The sequence below is a fragment of the Python bivittatus genome, unplaced genomic scaffold (genome assembly GCF_059951505.1).
Source record: "Python bivittatus isolate LINGU-HERP-01145 unplaced genomic scaffold, Pbiv_v1 ctg000020_np1212, whole genome shotgun sequence".
In the NCBI taxonomy this organism is placed as follows: Eukaryota; Metazoa; Chordata; class Lepidosauria; order Squamata; family Pythonidae; genus Python; species Python bivittatus.
The window spans coordinates 113,820,156-113,842,762 of record NW_028277030.1 but is presented as its reverse complement, the minus strand read 5'-3'; the positions used below and the strand labels follow the sequence as shown (position 1 = coordinate 113,842,762).

Below are 22,607 nucleotides of genomic sequence, written 5' to 3'. Positions count from 1 at the left end.
CTGCCCTAAAGACCCCCTAATGTCTTCCCCTTGATCATTCATCCTTGTTTTTCTCTATGTGGTAGAAACACTAATGCTAGGAACTCTGAGTTGTTATGGCTAGTTAGTGGCCTACTGACCATCTGCTTTCAACATGTTTCCTTTGGAATTTAAAAATTGCTTGGTTTGTGTGTTATCTGGACACAACCACTGCAGTTTTAACCCACAGCTAACCATTTTCTGTAAGTTCAGTCATTTATTTGATTATTTATTTAAACAATTTATATGGCCACCCATTTTGCTTCTGTGACTCTGGATGTCTAACAAAATATGGTTTATTCAGTAAATAAAATTAAGTAAACTATGGCTTAACACAATCTGATAATCTTGTATTTGAGTTTATCTTTACTGGTTTTTTTTTCACTAAATATGGATGGGATTGTGCTCTACAACTTAAGAAAGTTTTTGAAGAAAAAGCCAACTTTAAGTTGCAGAACACAGTTGTATCTGTATGTAATTAAAGATTACAAGCTAACTTACTACCAATTCTAAGTACAGAGTTAGTTCCAATCAACAGAGTAGGTTGGGTCTCAAGAAAAGTAAATGTTCTTTATATAGAAAATTGTCAGTGATGGATTCTGAATAACCAGTATAAACAGTGAGATGTTAATTTGGAACATTTTATGTTGAGGCAATACAAATGCTGATGTCCAATTCCGTATGTCATTCCCACAACCAAAAAAACAACAACCCCACAAAGAGCAAATCCTGAAATGTGTGCTCTTTCTCCTCTAGTTGTTCTTGAAGACTTGGCCACCCAACATGATGCTCTCTTCAGAATGCACAGGGCACAACTTAACAAAAACGAAGAACGGTTCAAGATTTTGGAAGGAGCAAGTTACAATGGAAAACTGATCTGGAAAATTATGGACTACAAGATTAAGAAGAAAGAGGCTATAGAAGGGCACAGCCTCTCCATATTTAGCCAACCTTTTTATACCAGTCGCTGTGGATATAGGTTGTCTGCCAGAGCATATCTAAATGGAGATGGCTTAGGACGGGGAACTCATGTTTCATTGTATTTTGTAGTGATGAGAGGAGAATTTGATTCATTATTACCATGGCCTTTCAAGCAAAAGGTTACACTTATGCTTCTGGACCAAAGTGGGAAAAAAAACCATATATGTGAAACTTTCAAAGCCGATCCTAACAGCAGCAGCTTCAAAAGGCCAGAAGGAGAGATGAACGTTGCTTCTGGGAGTCCTCGGTTTGTTGCACACTCTGTGTTGGAAAATGCAAAGAACACCTACATCAAAGACGATACGCTCTTTCTGAAAGTAATGGTAGATTTAACTGATCTTGAAGAATTATGAGAATACCAGTTATAAAACATTAGAATTAACACTTTTATGATCTCTGGATTCTTTCAGACCTGTGAAAGCTGCTTTGCAGTCTACCAACATTTTTTTATACAATTTGAAAGACAGTTCTATTTTTGTACTTTTTCAATGTTGTATTAATAAAACATGTTAAGGCTCAGAGTGAATTATAAATGTCTAGCAAAATTTGATATTGTGATTATTTTTTGTATATTTGAAAATTCTGAACTGAATTACTATTTCTAGGTGCTTCTGGAGTAGGATGCTATGGAACCTAAACCCACTGGTTCCATATCCTTTATTACTGTTTGAGTTTAATAACTCAGAAAGCTTTCGTTGATTGATTGATTATGTGGCATCAAGTCAGTGTTGATTCTTAGGGACCACATACATAGACCTTCTCTAGGGCAATCGGTGCCCAACCTGGTTCTTCAGGTCTCCCAATGATGCACCCATTGCTGCTGTAATTGAGGCCACCCAGCTTGCTGGCGATTGTCCTCTTTTCTTCCACTTTTCCAAGCATTATGGACTTCTCAAGGAAGCTGGATCTTCATATATGGTCCAAAATGCAGTATTTTGAGCCTGGTGATTTGTCCCTTTAGTGAGAACTCTGGGTTGATTTGGTCTATGATCCATTTGTTAGCTTTCTTGACTATTTGTGATATTTTCAGGAGTCTTCTCCAACACCAAAGTTCAAAGTGTTAATATTCTATCTGGTGTCTTCAAAGTCCAACTTTCGCTTCCATTGACTGTTACAGGGAAAACCACTGTCTGCATGATTCTGATCTTTGTCAATTCTAAGACTGGTTGCTCTACCTATTGTCATCAATTTGGTCGTCTTTATATTTAATCTTAGTCCATTTTTTTCACTGTACTTCTTGACTTTAATTACTAGAGCTTGCAGATAACTTGCATGTTCAGGTACCAGAGTAATGTCATCGGCATAGTGCAAGTTATGAACATTTCTTCCTCCACCTTTAAAATCATGTCTTTTTCCAATCCAGTGCCCTGCAATATATAATCAGCATATAGGTTGAATAAATAAGGAGCCTCGTCTCACTCCTTTGCCAACCTGGAGCCAGTCTGTTTCACCATGTTCCATCCACACTGTAGCTTCTTGTCCTGTATAAAGGTTTCCCAATGAGATGTACTGGTTGACACAATGAAAGGCCTTTTAATAATCAATGAAGCACATATTCACTTCTTTTTGGTGTTCTTTGGTCTTAATTATCCAAGGTGCATCAGCAATAATGTCTCTTGTTCCTCACCCTTTTGTAAAGCCAGGTTGAACATCTGGTATTTCCCTTTCCATGTAGAGCTCTGAGTTGGATGACCCTATGCATTATTTTGCTAGCATGTGAAATTCAGGTTATTGTGCAATAGATTACATACTCTGTTAAGTCTCCCTTCTATATACTCTGTTAAGTCTCCATTCTTTGGTATTGGTATGTAGACTGACCTCTTCCAGTTTGTTGGCCACTATGTTGTTCTCCAGATTTGCTGGCATAGTTTTAACCTTTACAGATTCTTCTTCAGTTGTTTGCTGTATTTCTGTACATATTCCATAAATTCCTGTTTGGTAATGACTGGAGTGCTGATCTAACTTTTTTTTCTAGAATTAGAGATGACGATGATGATGATTTAAATTTATATGCCACCCAACTCCCAGCACCCAATTGCTATAGAGAATATATCTTCTAAAGTATCTCAGATGTTGACATCCCTACTGTACAGAATTTCAATATACTCCTTCCAGGTTTGATCTTCTATGAATCAGTAACTATCTGTCTATTGGCATCCTTTAGTATACCAATTCAAATCTGGAACCTTTTTCTGAATTCAGAGACCTTTTTGGAAGACTTTCCTTGTTTTTCTGTGTCTGTATCCATTTTCAACATCTTTACAGATGTCATTCCACTGCTTTTTTTTAAATAACTCTCTGAAATTCTTTATTAAGTTCCTTCTTGAGATCTTTGTTTCCTGTTCTCTTACTGGCAATTTCCATTGTCTGTTCTGACATCCAGTTTGGTTTCTCTGGTTTCTTAGTCTTTGGCAGTCTTGTTTCACATTCATTCTTTCTTTGATTTTATTCTGTAGTTCCTCTGGTTCACTATCAATGAGGACTCCAAAGCAATTCCTGATGTTCCCCTTGAAAATTGTGGTGCTATGCCCAAATCATTTCATGAAAACTGGTTGGCTTTTTTTTTTCCTGCTTTAGCTTGACTTAAACTTTTATGTGACTAGTTTGTGATATGTTCCATAGTCAAAACCTGGCCACATCTTTGCTGCTATAACTGAGCTCTTCCACGTCCTTGCACCAATAATATAGTCAACTTGATTTTTGCGTACTCATCTAGTGATGTCTATGTGTATAGGTATCATTTTGATTATTTAAATAATGTCTTAGGAATGAAGAAAGCACTGATTGGCAGAAACTGTTAAGTTGTTCTCCTGCTTCATTTTGCTTTCCTAGGCTATGCAACCAAACTGTTTTCCTTCTATTTACAACTTTTCATTCCAGTCTCAAATCACAAGTAGCACATCTTGCTGAGATGTTCTTGTTGATTTCAGACTGAACTCGACTGTAAACCCCATCAACCTCCTTTTCTTCCGCATCAGTGTTGAAGCATAAGCTTCAATAATCATCATATTAAAGGACTGTCATGTAGTCTAATATTCAAGAAATAAACTTTTATTTAAAATGTTTACTGCTAATAACCCTTTCCTTTGAATCCCATTAAGTTGTATTTTGTACATATTGGAAGGAAAGTACTAATAACTGCTGACCACTTTTGTGTTACAGGGAAAGGAAATGAGTTCTGTGCAAATTAAAGATCTTAGTAATACAAGACAGTGTTTTACAAATGTTTTCTATTATTTCATATAAGTACAGTTATAACGTTATCCTAAAATGTAGAGCATGATGGCTCCATACATTCGGACATTAATATATGTTAAGTGAAAAAACATGTGAAGGGGAGGTTTTAGGTGAAATTAGTAAGACTCATACTCGCTATGGAAAATAAAGGGCAATGGGTTTATTTTTATAATGTGTAAAACAGTAAGAGAATATGAAATGTAAGATGAAAAAATGTGACAAAAGATATATTTATTGAAAAATTTACAGTAATATTTCACTGAATTCTCTACCTGCTTGTGACCAATTGACATCTAGACTAACTAGGACAGGAGTATTACTGGAGTATCTTACTCCAAAAGTTTTTGTTAGAAACGTTTAACAAATAAATAGGAAGTTGGCATGCTGCAAAGCACCAACCCCTATAATAATTCATTATTATTTTGGACAGTGCCACTTGCATAAATGCTTTATCTGTATGTGTGTCCACCTGCACAAAAAAAAAAAATCTAAAATAAATTGGGGAGGAACAGATAACATCTAAGGACATAAGAGAGTTTATTACAGATATTCTGTTATGAATGCCAGCTCTCCTCTAGTGGTTTTCTGATTTCTGTAGATGGCATATAATAGATAAAAGACGAGGAGAAGAAAAATGGATATATTTTTCTAGAATGTCTCTAGAATGCAGGTATGTAAAAAGAGTTTTATTTTTATTAAAAGGTATTTTGAAGAGAAAAAATGTTTCTAATTTCAAAATTAATACTGTTTTGTCCTGGCTTTGGCCTAGTGAGAGGATGGGAGTAGAAGATTTAAGCTGTCTGCTATAAATTATGCACATCTTTCTGAAAGTACCATACTTTTCCCTGAGAGAGAGGATTGCAATTGATAAGTATTGCAAGGAAATTTCAAACAACAAATTTAACCAAAAAATCTAATGTGCTGAAATATTTTACCATCTCCCTGCATTTGGTAGAACTTTATATGTCAATACCCCTTATATAGTCATTTTTTCCTAGACATAATAGCAACATCTAGTATATGGAACTGGAATTCTGCAGTCATTAACACCAGCAAATGAAACAGTGAAGCTCATACTTCAAGATCGGCAAGACACAGTGGATATCTACCATGCTGCTCAAAGTACATCCATAACAGCTCTAATACGGCTCCTAAGTAAGGAAACTGTTAAATACCTCAGGCCACTGCTTGTCAGTGCAACAGCTTACCTCCAGTCCATCACATTCCAATTGACAATTAGGTATTAACAAGATGATCCTTTTGAACTAAGCCAAATGCTAAAAGTCTCTACTATTTACTCTGTACTGTACTCTGTACTGTACTCTGACCAGCTGCATTTGAGGCCAAACTTAGTTAAGCACTATGAAGAATGGAAAAATTGCCACATTTTCTGGTGCCTTCAGAATTATTTTTAATCTGATCCTTCAGGTCTGGATGAAAGTTAGATCCAGATGGAACCTCATGGATCATGATTTTTAGATGGGATCCAACATACAATTATAATCAAATTGTATCTGTGCACTTCATGATAGTCATATTTTTGGCAGCACAGTGCAAAAATGCAGATCTAATGCATAGATCCTTCCAATTTTAAAACAGAACCCATTTGAAACTATTGTCCCAACTTAGATCACATCTGCCTGCAAGAATAAGCCATTAACAGTAGCAAATCCATTTATTTTTAGTGTCTGCATGACACAAAATGCAAAATGTGCATTCAAGGTACGGATCTGCACGATTTTCTCTAGAATCCATTGAAATTATTGCAAATCAAGAGATCACATCCTATGCATGGAATGTGCTATTAGTCACGGATTTGAAGATTATTGGTACTGATGTTGTGCTAAAATCCGGAGCCTAGTTTTTATGCCAACTCCTGCTAGAGATAGCAGTGTATAGGATCAGCGCTTCTCTACATCCAACTTCTAGTCGCACTGCACCCGTCTACTTATCGCTAGCTTAGCTATGGTTTACTCAAACCCACTTTCCTGAGTTCATAAGACGCCGAACCCCAAACTACGTACTCATAAGCGAGCCTAAAAGGTGGTTGAGTAGTTTGTGGCTCGCCGCGTCCTTCAAGCACAGTCCAAGCCGCTTAGGATGCGCGCGACTCCCCCACCCCATTCCTCCTCTGCTCTGCGCACCGTTCGAAACTGCCGAGAGGCGGCGGGAAGCGCGGCCAGATGGTATTCGCTTGCAAACATTTCCCGGATGTGGGCGCCGGCCTCGTCCCGGCAGGCGGCGGTGCTCCGCGTTGTGGTTCCGGGTTCCTGGAGAGCCCGGGGCCGCGGCGGCTGCTTTTCGTAAGTCGCCGCCGCCGCCGCCGCCGCCTTCGCCGTCTGTCAGAGAATCCTGTCCTGAGCATCCGGAGGAGAAGTTGTAGGTGGGCTTCTCTCGCTTGCCGGACAAGTTACTGTGCTTCTCGGCGTATCTGCACAACGTCTAGTTCTGGGGACGCGTTAGGCATAATAAGAACAACTCGCAATCATAATCCTGAGCATTACGAGCGCCGTCTTCCTGATTGAAACGGCGATGAGAGGCGAAGCTCACGAGTGCAAATAAGAACTAGGGACTCTGGTTGCGGGGAAAAGTGTGTGTATGGGCTGGGGTGGGGGAAGAGATGATCGCACAATGTCTCTACTGTAACCGAGAGCTTTTAGAGGCGCCCCGTGCAAAATGGCATGTTAATTCGGAGTGTTTGCCACGACCATACTGGTATTTGCACGTAGCGTGTTATCGAAGAGAGATTGCAGTCATCGTTTCTTCTTTTGTGAATAAAAGGTAGATACAACCGTCTTTTCCATGCACCTGCATTGGGGATAATTTTTTCCTTTAAAAGAAAAAAAGTCGAAGGAGACTCATGGTGCTTTAAAGGCCAAGAGATATATTACAGCGTAACCTGTTATAAGTTGCTGTTTAGAACAATCTTCGGTGCTTACCTTACTTGCATTTGAGCTTTTGCTGTATTCAGGTGGCATATTTTCATTGGGGTTTACTGCATCATTTTCTGGCTTCACATGACACAGTGAAGCATAAATGAAATACACACACTGGGTTTCTACAACGTTTGACTAAAATGGCTAAGATATGACAATGAATCATACAAAAACAGATTGTATACATTCTATCTTTGTCTTCCCTGTGGTTCTTCTTTTACAACATCACAGATGCAAGGCTGTTCTTTGTTTCTTTGGGCAAAAATGGTCCAGTGCTCCTTGGTAATTTCATAGGTACAGGCATCTAATCCTGTCTGGTTTTTGTTTTCACCCTTTAATTCTCTGGTCTCAATCAGCAGTCTCCTGAAAGAAATCATTTAACTTCTTTATATGATGTTTTAAGCTCTATACCAGACTTTTCCTACCTAGTGCTCTTTCAGTGTATTAAAATTCAAATCTCATAACAGAAATTAAAGCTCAGTGCATGCAAAGAAGGCTATAATATATTGGGTTCAGTTTCCAGCATAAGTATTTCCTACCAACCTTTGAAGTTTTCAGTGGTCTCCCCAAAACCAAAATTTCCATAAAGGTTTTGACACAAAAATATAATGACCATTCTTTAGTGTTTATGGCTGAAAGTAATTAAAAATTGTCTTCTAATTACTTCTGTTTCTTTTTTTTCCCCATTGTATTTAATGTTTAACTAAAAGTTTCTTTAGACGGTTCTTCATAAAATGTCATACATAACCATTCATAAAGTAGCATACATATTGACTGATTAATGAAACAGATAAGACTAAGGACAATACTTTATGAATGTGGCAACTCTGTAGGCTTTAATGAAAAGCTATTCCATAAGGAATACATTTAGGATGGCTTGATACTGCTGTTTGGATTTGCTCTGATAGATTGATAGAGGTACTTGACAGTATGATACAAACTAGGTTCACACAACACAATTCACTAATGCGGTTGGCTAGTTTATGGTTTTTATAGTTTATGATCTTATGTAACTTCAGCCACTTTTGTTAATTTATGATTATTTATATTTTAACAAATTACAGTAATAATAAAACCATAGTAAGATAAATCATGTTAGGTGTAGACAACAAATATACATCTGGTAAAAGATGCAGAGTTAACCTAGAAGTAGTTTGGCTTCTGTATAAGTTCCAAAAATTGGGACTGAAATGTGTATTAAGGAGCAATTAATTTGTGCTACTGTAAATTTTGTATAAACTCTGCATTAAAGATTCATGTCAAAAATGCCATATGTGATATGAAGCAAATTTTCAGAAGTGTCCTCCTTAAATATAAGGACCTGTAATAATATGATAGCAGATTTATCCTGTAAAGAAGCCTATGAAGTTGATTATCACTGGGAAGAATTAGATTATGTGTACACAGCATTACTGCATTAACCCAGTCTTCTGAGTTCTCATGACACACTAAATTGTAAATTAACCAAATTGTGTATGTGTAATTAGGCTAAAATGTGATTGGTTAGCTTGTGATTTAGTGTGTTGTAAATTTAAACCAGTGTACAGTCAAGGCTACAAGCAAGTTGCATTGATGGTCCATTAGAATAATTAGTGTTGTTACATAAGTTCTTATGGAAATCTTATCTAGATGCTTTCTAGAGCTACAAAATGTTATGCTGAAACTGACCTTTAAAGAAGTTCTGCTGATTATAATTCAGGAGCAGAGTGTATTGGCAGTTAGAAATAGTCAGTGGGAGTTAACAGGTCATTTCCATTTCTTTAGGAAAAATAATACAGTATTTCCAACTGTGTGATTATATGATCTATATAATGCCTCACAGATATGGATGACCAGCATGAAGAAAAAGATGGGATGCTGTGTGCAACATCACAAGAGAAAACAAAAGCCAGAGGTAAGAATGATTGTTGTTCCTGTAATAGTAGCTTCAGTAATTATCATATTGGAGTTTTGATTCTGATATAAGCTAAACGCTAGCTGAGATGGAACTTTTGTAAAAACTTACTGAAGTTAATAATGTAGAACCAGTTTTCCAATTTCAGTGCTCTGACCATTCAAAAATAAGCTTAATTTATCTTAGATATAAAACTAATTGCCACGTGAAGTAATATTGATGTCTGGAAGTATTGTAGTACATGATACAGCTGTCTTGCAGAAACCAGCCTGGTCTGGTTCGGGCATGGCAGTCATATTGCTTTTGATATTGGCTTTACTGTTTTCCTGTCCTCTGTTTTAGTGTTTTTAAAATATCATATGTTGCCTAGAGTCATTGGGTGATTGAGGTGAAATTGTACATTTTTGTTCTGGGTGGGAGAAAGGCAGAATGTACTAAATAAATCCATGTATTTATTTGCTTATTTTTGATTTAGCTATTATTTACTTAGCATACGTTTCAGTCACTCAATGCTAAGGATAGCTGACAAACATTTAAAGGAGTATCTAACACTAATACTTTTCCCTTTTTCCCTTTTATTTTTGTGAATGTGAATTGTTATAGGTTTTAATTGTATATTTATTTATTTATTGTTTTAACGTGTTGTGAGCTGCCCAGAGTCCCCCATTGGGGCGAGATGGGCAGGGGACAAATTTAATTAATTAAATAAATAAATAAATAAATAATGCTAACATATGAAAAAGGAAATCCTAATCAGTCTTCCTGTACTTTTTTGTTCCCTTAGAGGCAGGTAAAAGGAAACGGAAGCGAAGCAGAAGCAGATCCTCCTCCATCTCTTCCTCTACATCTTCTAATTCTTCAACATCTTCCTCTTCAAGGTCTTCTTCCAGGTCTTCTGCCTCACATAGCAGAAGCAGTTCAAGTAGCAGAGGTAGGATTACTTTGTTACAGTTATGAAATTTATTTTGTAGATGGTGCCTCTAGATGTTATATAGCCAATACAAATGTTGACCTAGAAGTAAATACAGGTAGTCCTCGCTTAATGTCCATTCATTCAGCGACCGTTTGAAGTTACAATGGCATTGAAAAAATGGACTTGTGACCAGTACGCGAAGTTCAGCCATCGCAGCTCCCCCGTGGCCACAGGAACCAAATTCAGACCCACCCACATTTACAGTTGCCCCCTTGCTGCCCCCGCCCCCTAACCCTAGCTGACTGTCATTGTCTTTGCCTGCCACCCCTCCTCTGGGCTCACCATCCTGGCCACGCCTGGGGGAGGCGCTGTGGAAACATCCCACAGGCTGGCAGGTGAGAGCTACAGGCAGGCAGATGTGCACTGCATATCTTTTGTGCCAGCATATATGGGGCCTTCTTTCGGATGCCAGCCAGGGCCTTCTTCTGTGAAAGAAGGCCAGCACGAAAGAAGATCCTGGCTGGCTCACAAAGGAAGATCCCAGATGGTGCACAAAAGAAGATTCCAGTTGGTGCGCAAAAGAAGGACCTGGCCAGTAGCAATGCGCACTGCAGTGGGCACAGCAGCAGGCGGCAGCAGGTAGGCGGACAGCCAAAAGGGCAGAGGTGGGGGAAGATAGGTGTGTGTGGGGATTTGAAGTGGAGGCAGTCCCTTACCTTCTTTCAAGAATGGCTTGGATCCAGGTGGGTCCTCGCCTAATGATCGCGTGGGATTCACTCAACAACAGCAACTGGGTCTGCCAGAACTGCTGTTGCTAAGCAGAGCAATCGCTTGATGTTTCGCTTAACAACCACGTCGTTTAGTGACAGAATTGCTGGTCCCCATTAAGGTGGTTAAGTGAGGACTACCTATAATGGATTTTGCATAATACATTATATTCAGAAGCAGAAATATTATAGAAATGAAATATAAATATTTGTTGTAATGAAATAATGCCAATGTATTGATGTTTACTGGTGAGTACAGAAAATCAACTAATATGGTGGGCTTATGTAATTCATCTGGTGTTGCTGCTGGCGATGGCCATTTATTTCAAATGGACTTTGGGGGAAATATCAGCTAACCCTCATTGACGTAAGCAACAGCTTCCAAGATTGTACCCTCAAGGATTAATAATCCAAGCCTTTACCCTGGGATAGTAAATGCTTTTAATTGTGTGAAACAGTTTAAACAAATCCATTCTCAGATTGTTATCTGAGAGTGAATTTCATGGTAAGATGTAGTTCTTTAGCTGGCTGTCAGTGACAGAGTTGGGGAATATCTGAATATGCAGTCCACTCCTCCACACAGCACATAAAGTACCAAAATTATTGTTTATTTTTTAAGTTTACATCATCTCTCCCCTTCAGGAGCTTGGGGCAATGCACATAATACTTCCTTCTGTAATTTTTCCCACAAGAAATCTATGAGGTACGGTAGACTTAAGAATAATGACTGGCCAAATGTCACCAGTTAAGTTTCCATAGTTGAGTGAGGACTTGAATCTGGATCTCCCCACTTCTGGCCCTCCATATTAACCATTATGTTACACGTATTTCAAGTAAAGTTTTTCTTTTCTTTTATTTCCTTTTTTTTCTGAAAAAGAAAAAGAACACACACACACATATAGAAACAGAAACATCCATATAAATAAGGGAAGAGTAAATTATGTTAATCACTGTTCATATAATACCCAGATTTGTTCTAAATAAGTCCTCATCATTTTGTGAATCATCCCAGATAATAAAAAGGTTTACCTTTCCAGTGTATGGCAAGGACCTGTATGTTAATATCCCAAAAATAAAATTCCTGAAAATTTTGTATCTCGATTTTAGTAACAAACTATTTATCTAATATTGTTCAAGCCTTAATATGCATTTGTTAAATTTTTAATACTTAGATTCTCCAAAATTAAAAGCAAAGAAGAGGAAAAAGGAAAAACACAACAAAAAGGTAAAACTAAGATTAATACAGCAGTGAAATGAACAGTAGTGTACATATGATTCATACCCATTTTAAAGGAAAAGCTCGTTTGTTTCATTATTAGTTATATCAAAATTTGTCATTTCTACTTTAGATTCAGACAGAAAATAAATTGCACTCAAAAAAGTATTAATAGTGCTGCTTGGGAGCAACTGCCTCTTAACAGATGTTGGCAACATCACATGGGACAGGTTTACTTTCTTTTTTCTCTCAAATTTTCCCCAACAGCTATCATCATCACTTTGGTCATATAATGGTTATTTGCTTTTCAGTTGACTCAATGATGTACTTGCATAACCAAATTCACAGGAAGTCCACCAATTACATTGAATGAAGTTATTCATACTATGTGACTTGTGTGCCTTTTGTAGTAGGCATCTATCATAGACAGTGTACATCACAAGGCCTCTGGAAAGCAATTTCTCACTACAGTGTATCATGAGAAATAAAGGAAGTCCTATATTTTATTGATATCATTAGGTTACCTTTAATTCCTAGCTCACAGTTAAAAGAGTTTGTCTGGGAAGATATTGAGCATCAAACTGGTACCATATTATTATTTCTTATAGATTGAGAGGTTTAAGAATCCCATTCCCCCAGTTAATTTGTTGTTTGTTAGATTTATATCTATCTTTTGTTCAAGAGCTAAAGGTGGCATGCACAGTGCTCTCTTGTTCTGTTTTTCTCCATAACAACAATCCTATGAAGCAGGTTGGGCTGAGAGAGAGTCATTGGTTCAAAGCCACTTGCCCTTTCTTCTTTTTCATTTTGGAACAAATGGAAATGCCAGAAAGAGCCTGGGAATAATATCAAGGGACTACAAAGAGCTAGGCAGAAAAGCAAAAGAATTTGGTGTACAGATGATGTTTTCATCCATAATTCCAACTGAAGGTTATGGCCTAAAGAGGGAATGGAGATTCTAGAGGTGAACTGCTGGCTTCAAGAATGGTGTCATCAAGAAAACCTGGATTCCTGAACCACCTGCGGGAAGGGCTGTACCTTGCAAAGACTGGGAGGAATGGAAGACATCTTGCTTAGGTCATCTAGTGGGCTTTAATTTAAACCTGTAGAAGGGAGGTCTAAGGGTACACATTATACTTGAAGGGCTGTCACAAGGAAGAGAATGTAGATTTATTCTTCATAGTGCCTGAGAGTAGGTCAAGAGTCTGTGGGTGGAAGCTTTACAGAGGGAGATCCAAAGTAGAAATAAAGAGGAATTTCCTGGCCACCTGCCTCCTGGAATCTTAGGTGCTCCATCACTGTAGGTTTTCATAGAAAGGTTGGACAGCTCTTTATGTGGGATGGTCTGAGGATTCCTGGCCTGGGCTATAGGTTGGGCTAGAAGACTTCCAAGATAGCTTCCAAATCTCTGATGCTCTGTGCTCTGTGGCTCAGGGTTGATTTGAATCTGGGTCTCCTGGTACTCCCCATCGCCTTAAACACTATATCACACTCTGTCTTTAAAAGATAAGTAATTAATCGGTCAGATTCATATAATAACTCTGGAACTTATGTGAATATGTTTCAGTTTTCTGTGGCCCCTTTCTAATTCAATTTTTATATTAGCAATATTGTCCTCACTATCAAGTTGCATTGTTTTTTCCTTATTTGAGGAAAACTTCTAAATTGATATGGGCTGGTGATAGGCACTTAGATTTTGTCCTAAGGTAATTGTCAGGCTCTTCCCCCCACCCCTCAAGTCCTGCTGTGCTGCCTCATCATGGCAAGGGGGTGTTTCTGGGAGGATGAATGAAGAACATCAGGAGTATATGCCAAGGGTATATATTCCCAGCAGGGTCACCCAAGGCATGAAGGGCTGCCCAGCTAAAGCAGGCACCTATATTGGGCAGCAGTGATACAGGAAGATGCTGGAGGCAGATGATCACTTTACTGACAATGACAAAAGCATGAATTCATACTGCATGGGAGAAGACAGTGGTAAACCACTCCTGTATTTTTACCAAGAAAATCACATGGATAAGCCCGGATATTCCCTATGGAAGCAGAAGTTGGATAGGAAGAATATTGATGTTTTTGAACATTGGTGTTTGAGAAGACTCCTGAGAATACCATGGACAGCCAAGAAAACAAATGCATCATCGAACACATCAACCCAGAGTTCTCACTCGAGGCACAAATGAACAAGCTCAAATTATCCCACTTCAGACACATTATGCAAAGACTTAGCTCTCTGGAGAAGGCTGTAATGCTGGGAAAGGTCAAAGGAAAGAGAAGAGGATGACCAGCAGCAAGGTGGATAGACTCAGTTACAGTGGCAAGGGGTGCAGTGTTGGAAGAGCTGAAGGACCAGGTTAGGGACAGATTGTCGATGTGGCTGCTAAGAGTCAATAACAACTTGATAGCACATAATCAAATTGTCAGGTATCTGTTTATTTTTTATTAGAAAAGGAAAAAAGAGAAGATGAAAAAAAAGAAAGAAAAGAAGAGAAAGAAAGAGAAATCGGGTCCTGTACAACTTTCTAAAGTAAGTGCAAAACTGAATGCAAAGCCTCTGTTCTTCATCTCCTCAGAATTAGACAGTCTGTGAAAAGTGAATGGAATGTCTTTGATTACCTGTTTTCTGTAATTCTCAGACTGTATCTTACTCTTATGCTATTTTATGGTGATCTTTTTTCTTTTCGGCCCATTTCTCCAAGTAACTCAAGGATGGCACACCTGATTCTCTCCCCACCTTTTAGCCCTCAAAACTAATGAACAGTTTGTGCAGTTAGATTTAAACAGTAGATTGACTCAGAGTCATTCAGTGAACGTAATGTCTAAATTAGAGATTTCAATCCAGTCTCATTAATCTGATCTGACACTGTAGCCATACCACTAGAGTGTCAGATGTGATAGAGCAGAATGAATTTCAACAGAAAGAATGACCAGATTGAGTTACATAAACCAGATTGAGTTCCATGAAACAGTTACATCAGGAAAGCAAGGGCATCATGTCACTTGGTATTAGCTTTGAGCTATTTATTTTAATTTTTATTCCAGTGAAAGTTAACTATAATTCTAGATTATGGAAATGAATTATAGGTAATTAAATATATACCATAAAAGTACTTCAGCATTTGGTGTTTAGGTGATAGCAGTTGAAATTAACAAATACAAAGGATACCAAGTTTCCTACCTCTGTCCTGGACTATACTCAGATCCCCTGTTTTTTCCTGTGATTTGAACATTGTTTTGGAAAGCTCCAATTCTGTGATCAGTGAGAGAGCAAGACCATATTTTATCTAAGTCATAGACTAGATTACAGGTAGTCCTCACTTAATGACTGTTCATTTAACGATGGTCAAGAGTTACGACGGCCTTGGAAAAGTGTTTACAACTGTACTCGCAGTTATGACTGTTGCAAACCATTGCACCACCCCCATGGTCACATGATTGCAATTCAGTGCTTGGCAGCTGGCTTGCATTTACAACCAGTTGCAGCATCCTATGGTTACGCAGTCGCAAATTGCAACCTTTTTTGCCAGTTTCCGGCAACAGACATTCATTGGGGAAGCTGGATTCACTTAATGACCATATGATTCGCTTAATGACTGCGTGATTCGCTTTACAGCTATCGTAAAAATGGTCATAAAATCAGGTCCAGTCACATGGTGACTCGCTTAATGACTGCACCCCTTAACAACCAATTCTGGTCCTTATTGTGGTCATTAAGTGAGGACTACCTGTAGCTCTTCTGAGGAGGGAGAGAGAGAAAGCTTTTTTTGGAGCTGGAGATCTGATGATAGAATAACCTTCCAAGACCCTATGGAAATCTCTGAAATGTTTGCCCCTGGTATATTGGAACTGGGGCACTGAGGGAGGCAGAAAGGTGAAGAACTGAAAGGCGCAGGATTACTCTTGTCAACAGCTGTGTTCTGCCCAAAAATGTGTATGGGAAATTAAGATCAGCACTGGAATATACCAAACATCTTAACATTTGTGAGCACAAATCATTATTTTCATTGGATTAATTTACATGTCATGCTAAGCTAGAAGGCTTTCTCAGTGATGACAATGTTTGCTAGCACTGTGTGTGTTAGTAAGTGGAGCTAGTAAGACATCCATGTTAACTCAGCTTAGTGAACATGCAAGTCAGGACTCTGGTTTTATACATCCCAAAGAAAATAGGGGAAAAAGCTATGATATACTTTTACTTGATTCATGGCTTTGTGTTGCAGTTTCTTTCTTCTAAGTAAATTTAGAGTCCTATATTCATGCTCCATTACTTTGGCTAACCAAGCTACAGATATATATACCCTATCCTTGCTACTTAATATGCCATACTTTCCATTTCTCAAATGTATTTAAAATTTGCCTAAGGTCAAACAACTAAATAAAAAAATGGGGGGAGGATCTTGTTCCTGTGGAAAAAAAATCTCTTTCCTCTTTTTTGTTTCCTTGGGAACAGCGTTCTTTTGTTTGGAGAACATCAGTTAGCTCTGGTTTCATATTCTTTTTAATCAGGTTTTATTCATCACAAATTCACACTTCCTTGTGATTGCTGTGACACTAAAAAGGGAAATATAATATATAAATCTTTATTGATATAATTTAAAATGCACATATTTATTTATGGACCATAATAATGTATTATTTTAGTATCTCAAAGATAAAAAGAAGAATCATAACTACAGTATGATCACAGGAAAGAAAATTAAGATGAAAATAAAGAAGAGTAAAAAGGATAAAGAGGTATTATTTTACATCAATATATAAAGAAAATGTTTAAAAATGGTTTTACCTGCATTTATGCTGCATTAGCCTTTAGGGTGTCAGAGATTCCAAATTCAGTCATGATCCTAGCATATAGATCATTTCTGTATTGTTTCTTATATGTTCCATCTAATATAATTCAGCGCCTTTAAATTTGGAAAGAAAATGGGGCCTCTGAAAAATAAGATTAGTCCTATGTAATTGGGCTACTTCAAAAGCAGGCAAGAGTATCCCTGCTTGTAAATTAAAACAACTATTTCTAACCCACCGACACACACACACAAGTTTACAAAATGTTGATGCCACTGAAGTTTGAGGGGTGAGTCGAAAAGTGTCAGAGGAAAGGCAGACAATGCAAGTCTATTACTTCAATATATGGTTATGAGCAGTGAGATATGGCATGTGATTTGTAAAACCCATGTTGAAACAAAATAAAGGCACATAGAACAATGGAAATGAGGAAATTAGTCTTCTCAAGGTCATATCAGGGAATTGGTCAGCTTGCTTTAGCTATATTAACCTTATGTCCTCTGTTAATTGTTTGGTTTGTGGACCATCATAACTATTTTTTATTACATTAGATTATTAAAGATTGTAAGAAATACTTATTTAGAATATCTCTTACAGCTGTTCCTCCCTCTCATATATGGCTATAAGAGCTGACTGTTGTCCTTGAGACTAAAAGAAAGCTAGCGGGGACAAGGGAGAGGGTGCCTTAACTCTCTTCCCACTGCTGAAACTCCACCTGAAAAGATCTGAACAGACCTACAGGAGTTCTGCTGCTCCAGGTTGTCTAGAGACCTCCTTACAGGGCAAGAGTGAAGCTTCCACATCTAGTCTATAGAAGCTTCTCTCAGAAGAACCCCATCCCTTCCTGAGAAGGCATTTCTTGCACATCATCCTGCGCAGAAGGACTGAAAGCATGCATCTTTGCAGATAAAGAGGAGGCAGAGAGTAGTCGTTCCCCTTCTCTTCCTACAAAGAGAGAGGCCAGGGAGGATTAGGCTCTTGTTCAAGAGGCAAGGAGCACCCTCTGTTAAAAATGCCATATGGCCTACAGAAATATGTAGTCCCTCAAGACCTGGTTATGTGATCAGGCCTGGGGCTCCCAGGAGACTGGGGAGATTTTACAATGGCTCCCTTATTAATTTTATCCCATCCTGTTTTGTGTTTTTACAGTTTTTTATGTGTAATTGTTTTTATGCATTTATTTTTTAATTGTTGTATGCTGCCCGGAGTCACCTTGTGTAAGAAGGGCAGCTATATAAATATGACAAACAAACAAACAAACAAACAAACAAATAGGAATGAGAGAAGCTAGTCCTTAGGGCAAATTCAGTTCCCCACTCCTTTTTAGGGAATGAGATAAAATAAATGTCCCAGTTTTTATTTATTAAACATAGATTGGCTGCATATCATTTCCATCTTTTAATTTGTAGCATTATGTAAGTGCATACATTTTTAGGAATACTAATACCATAATTTGTCCTTTCCACCATAGATGCAAAGTCATGGTATCTATAGAAATCTCTTAGCTTAATTTTTCTCACATGAAGCAGTTAAAACCCATTTATGTACCATCACAGGTATGAATGACTAGACAGCAGAATAAGTAATTTGAAAATAGTAATTGGAGTACAATTTATTGGGGTTAGTTTTTGAAAATGATCTGCAAAATTGATTTTTGATCACTTAAAGTTTTGGTTTTAATTACTGATTTTTTTTTCGCAGAGGGATCGAAACCGTGCAGAACTTCTTGATTTCTTGAACTCTACTTTTTAGTAAAAAAGCTGTTAAATGAGGACCAATAAGTCTGTCAGCTTATTTAGTCATCCTGCTCCTTAAAGCACCAAATACAAGCTCAGGATGAGGCATGAAAGAACATCTTGATGCATGAGGAGTTGAAATTGTCCCACTATGAAGATAATTGATAGCTCCTTTAAAAAGGGCAAAATAAATAACTGGTGACAGTTTATCAACAAAAAGCCATATTGATGTTGAAGAGAACCTAACCAAACTAGGACGAAGGCATAACCATTCATTAAAGTGAGAGGATGTGATGAAATTTCGGCCTACTGTGAATATCCAAATTGCATGCAGAATGCAACTTTACCATCAGTTGTCCTTGGTCATTTTTCCAATTGAAGCCAAATACTAGCAAAGAAGCTCTTTAAAAAGAAGCAGACCCGTGTATATAGATATTTTTAGTACTGAGAATATTTGCAAACAGCAAAATACCTCTTTCTGAGTAGTGTGCATTCTAAAGGCATTCAGTAAGACTTTTAAAATGATTTTTCTTTTGTAAAGTGTTTTCCTTTTAAAGTTAGTAACACTCTAATGTCAGTTTATTGAATGAAGTGCTAGACATTTCATTTAAAAACTCTGGCATGGTACAGCTTTTAAATGAACATTATGAAATTAGCTTACCTCCCACTGCTGCTTGGTTTTTGTTTTCTTTTTTGGTATTATTATCACTGATCTGTATTCTAGCCTTTTTTACAGAGAGGCATGTATCAGAGTCCACACTATGAAATTCTCAGTAGGCTATCAATTTCAGTTGAGTGTAATGATATATCTAATAGAGTGACTAAAAGACTGGTTGTGGTATATGACCTCACAATGTGTGAAGTTTCATTTTGTAAGAAAATCCAATAAAATGTATTGCTTCTGAATTTGATGTTGAATTGTTTTAGTGAACTAGAAACAAGTTTGAAAGCATAGGATTAGAATGACACTGTTGAGAACTACTACTACTGGATAGTTTTTTCTTTTCCCAAAACACTTAATAAGACAAATGTCTAGTGACCGGTAGTTTGTCTTCATTTTTGCATGTATTTATATTATACCCTCTTTGAAATAACTGTAGGTGGCTTGTATACCACAAAAACATCTAAAACAGTAACAGTACCATTACTGTTTAAAGTAGTAATTTATTTAAATAATTTTAAATAAATTAAAATTATTGTTTATCAGTAATTAAAACATAGTTATTATTCACTCTCCAAATACTCATTGAAAGAACTTTCTGGGGTTTTAAAACATTAACAAGGTTGGGGACATCTGGATCTCTGCAGGGAGATAATTCCACAGGAATGAGATAGCTACCAAGAATGCCTGTCTCCAAGCTTCTATCCCCTAACTTTTTAAAGAGGGGACCCAAAAGCATTTTCTTGGATTGCTTGGACAGCAGAGGCAAATTCTATTTGGGGGAGACAGTCCATTATGTAACCTAAACCCAAGCCATATATGGCTGTCTAGATCATTATCAACATCCTTGATTTGAACCCAGGAACCTATTGGCAATATCTGTAATACTAGTGTTACACTGTTGAAGCAGCTCTCACCTGCCTACATATGGTCTACTGCATTCTTTACCAGTTTCTGTTCAAAATCACACCTAAGAAGAGTGTAATGCAGAAATGCAGTCATAAAGTAATGAGGGTATGAGTGATTGTCATTCCAAAATGAACCAGCCAAAGCTGGGAAAAGGCTCCCCTAGGCCTGGACTCCATTTGCTATGAACCCAGGAGATATTTGTTTTGTCCCATCTAATCTCTTACTGTTGCTAGACATTGGGTAAGGACACATCCTGTATATCAGTCATTCCATATATCAAATCAGTGGATGACCCCCTCAGTGGTTTCATATAGTTGATGAATAAGATGGGGGAAAGGATGAGAGCAGAACTCTGAGCCACCCCATAAATCAGTGGCCGAGGGCTAAATCGCTCTCCATTACTATTGCAAAACAGCACTTCCAACTCTTAACCCTCACATGTATTCTAGTCTGACACCATGGTTGTTGGTATCACATGCCGCTGAGAGATCTAATAGGACCAGAAGGTAACACACTCTCCAGGTCTTGATAGAGGTCATCACAAGACCGATATAGTTACTGTCCCATACCTGGGTCTGACTTCTGACTGCAAACGATCAAGAGAATCTGATTTCTCCAGGGCCCATTGGAACTGCAGCCCCACCATCTTCTCCAATACCTTCCGTAAAAAGATACGGCTGAAGAAAGGCATTGATAACTCAGATCCCACCATTCACCCAATCTTTGCCCTAAGGAGCCAGCATAGGGTATGAATCCAGTCCAAAGGTGGCAGAACCCATGCTGCTAATTACCCTATCCACTTTCTCAGAGTCCACAAGATCTGAAAAATTCCAGGTAGCCTTGCAAGAAATTATCCAAGTAAGTTCATTTGATTCTGCTAAGAGATAAGATCTGAGCAAATATGAGTTAATTTATCTGTGAAATGTTTTGCAAACCTAACACAGCAGTTTGTATGTTGGGAACTCCTCTCACCCATCTTGCCCCAGTAGGTGCAGATTGCATTGAACAGTACTGCTAGGTGACAGCCCACTGATGCAATGAAGGTCCAATGATGGTTGCTGTGTGGGAGGGAAAATGGAATTTGATTGCAATTTTTATAGCCTCCTACTTGTACATGACTCTGGGCACCCAATAAAGATTAAAAACAATATAACCATTAAAAGGGGAATAAAACAGCCATACTGAGGGTAAGAAACCATAAGAATTTAGAGAACTCTCTAAATCCTAGTCTAGTACTTGTGGAAAGAGCCAGCTCTTTAAGGCAGATTCAGGGCTGTGCAGACTTCCTTGGCCCTACAAGATGACCCTGCTTAATAGGGCTCAAACCATGCCAATTCTATTGGATCTCCCTGGACAGGGAGACACAGTGGGAGACAGGCAGTCCCATAAATCCAGACTTTATTCTATGTAGGACTTTATAGATGAAAACCAGCACCTTAAATTGCACCTGGAAGCCCTGACTGGCCACTGGAGGAATAAGCATGGTGAACTAAATAGGCATTTGGTTGATCCAACTGTTTTCTTAATGTTTTTTACTCTTCTGTGATTTGCCTAGATAACATGTACTTGATGGAAGAAAGTTTACAATTCATAGTAAGTTGTTGCTGTCCCTAGCATTCATCCCACCTGGTTGCAAGATTCACATGCTTTGCATTGTGTTTGCTTCAATTCTCATAGCAAAGCTATCAATGCATGATGCAATGAGTTATTTTTCAGCTGGCTTGTTAGGGAATCTGACACTGATTAGGGTGTGAGGGAATGACTGGCTTAAGGTCACCTAACTGGCTTCCATGTGACTAGAACATGGGTTTCCCTGCTTCTAGTCCAACACTACAACCACTGTAACATACTGGCTCTCCACAATTCAGATATAGTACAAAAGTAACATCTCTGAGTTGAGCTTGGCTCCTGGAGATGCCATGCGCTCTGCAATGGTATGGAAAAGCCAATGATTTTTTCCAGGATGTCTAAAGTTTCTCAATTTCCATTTAATGCAACCTTTAAGCAACACCAGAGGGCACCCTGTCCACCTGTAAATTTATTAAGGATAGACATTTAACATGAAGAATTTTTAAAACCAGTACAGTATCTTGTTATTTATGTCTCATTGCCAATTTTGGCTGCAACAGCAAAATATTGAAAGACTCTGCTTATGTACCTGCATTGTAGAGAACTGGCAATGAGTTTATTCATATATGATGCATCCTATATTTTTAGAACTCACATTTTAGTGTGTATCTGAATGAATACAACTATTGTTTTATCTGTGCAGCTTTGGGTTGTTCTGGGCTAGAGGCTATTGCAATGTAGATTTCCTATTCCTAAACCCTACCATTTACCCTTATTTTTACAAACTGGAGTATTTTGAACTCTAAATGCACCAAGCTGCTAAAGTAACTTAATTTTTTATATCCCCTATAGCACATCTCTATATTTTGATGTAGCTCAATAGTGTTCCTAGTGTCTAGTTCCTAGTAAATTGACTCCATGTTAGAAAACCTAACTAGGGCAGTTTTATCTTTTGTTATTTTGTAATTCAAGTGTAGTATTACTGAGA

General features: G+C 37.9%; 2 protein-coding genes across 6 annotated transcripts in view; both read left to right on the top strand.

The window, feature by feature from the left end:
* Positions 1-5,041, top strand: part of TRAF5 (TNF receptor associated factor 5) — a 40,427-nt gene extending 35,386 nt beyond the window's left edge. For both annotated transcript variants that reach the window (XM_088147120.1, XM_088147111.1), the window contains one exon: positions 775-5,041. In XM_088147120.1, coding sequence (XP_088003246.1) covers positions 775-1,352 — 578 coding nt within the window. In that variant the 3' untranslated portion in view covers positions 1,353-5,041. The remainder of the gene's footprint in view (positions 1-774) is intronic.
* A 1,363-nt stretch (positions 5,042-6,404) lies between these two features.
* LOC103064481 (uncharacterized) lies at positions 6,405-19,681 on the top strand. Of its 4 annotated transcripts, none has more exons than XM_088147125.1 (7): positions 6,405-6,615; positions 8,995-9,066; positions 9,851-9,997; positions 11,919-11,971; positions 14,406-14,486; positions 16,601-16,693; positions 18,446-19,681. In XM_088147125.1, exons 1-7 carry the CDS (start codon positions 6,420-6,422, stop codon positions 18,494-18,496), a joined length of 693 nt encoding a protein of 230 aa, XP_088003251.1. In that variant the 5' UTR covers positions 6,405-6,419; the 3' UTR covers positions 18,497-19,681. The 4 variants fall into 4 exon arrangements, with proteins under 4 accessions (XP_088003251.1, XP_088003255.1, XP_088003261.1 ...); XM_088147129.1 differs by having other exon boundaries at positions 6,499-6,619; XM_088147135.1 differs by having other exon boundaries at positions 6,516-6,619; positions 8,937-9,066.
* The last annotated feature ends 2,926 nt before the right edge of the window (positions 19,682-22,607 follow it).

Bases quoted from the DNA above. Each gene is read 5' to 3' on its own strand.
- LOC103064481 (XM_088147125.1), top strand. From the start codon at position 6,420: ATGGTATTCGCTTGCAAACATTTCCCGGATGTGGGCGCCGGCCTCGTC. The intron at 11,972-14,405 runs GTAAAACTAAGA...ATTTTTTATTAG, and splicing joins AGGAAAAACACAACAAAAAG to AAAAGGAAAAAAGAGAAGAT. The intron at 14,487-16,600 runs GTAAGTGCAAAA...GTATTATTTTAG, and splicing joins GTCCTGTACAACTTTCTAAA to TATCTCAAAGATAAAAAGAA.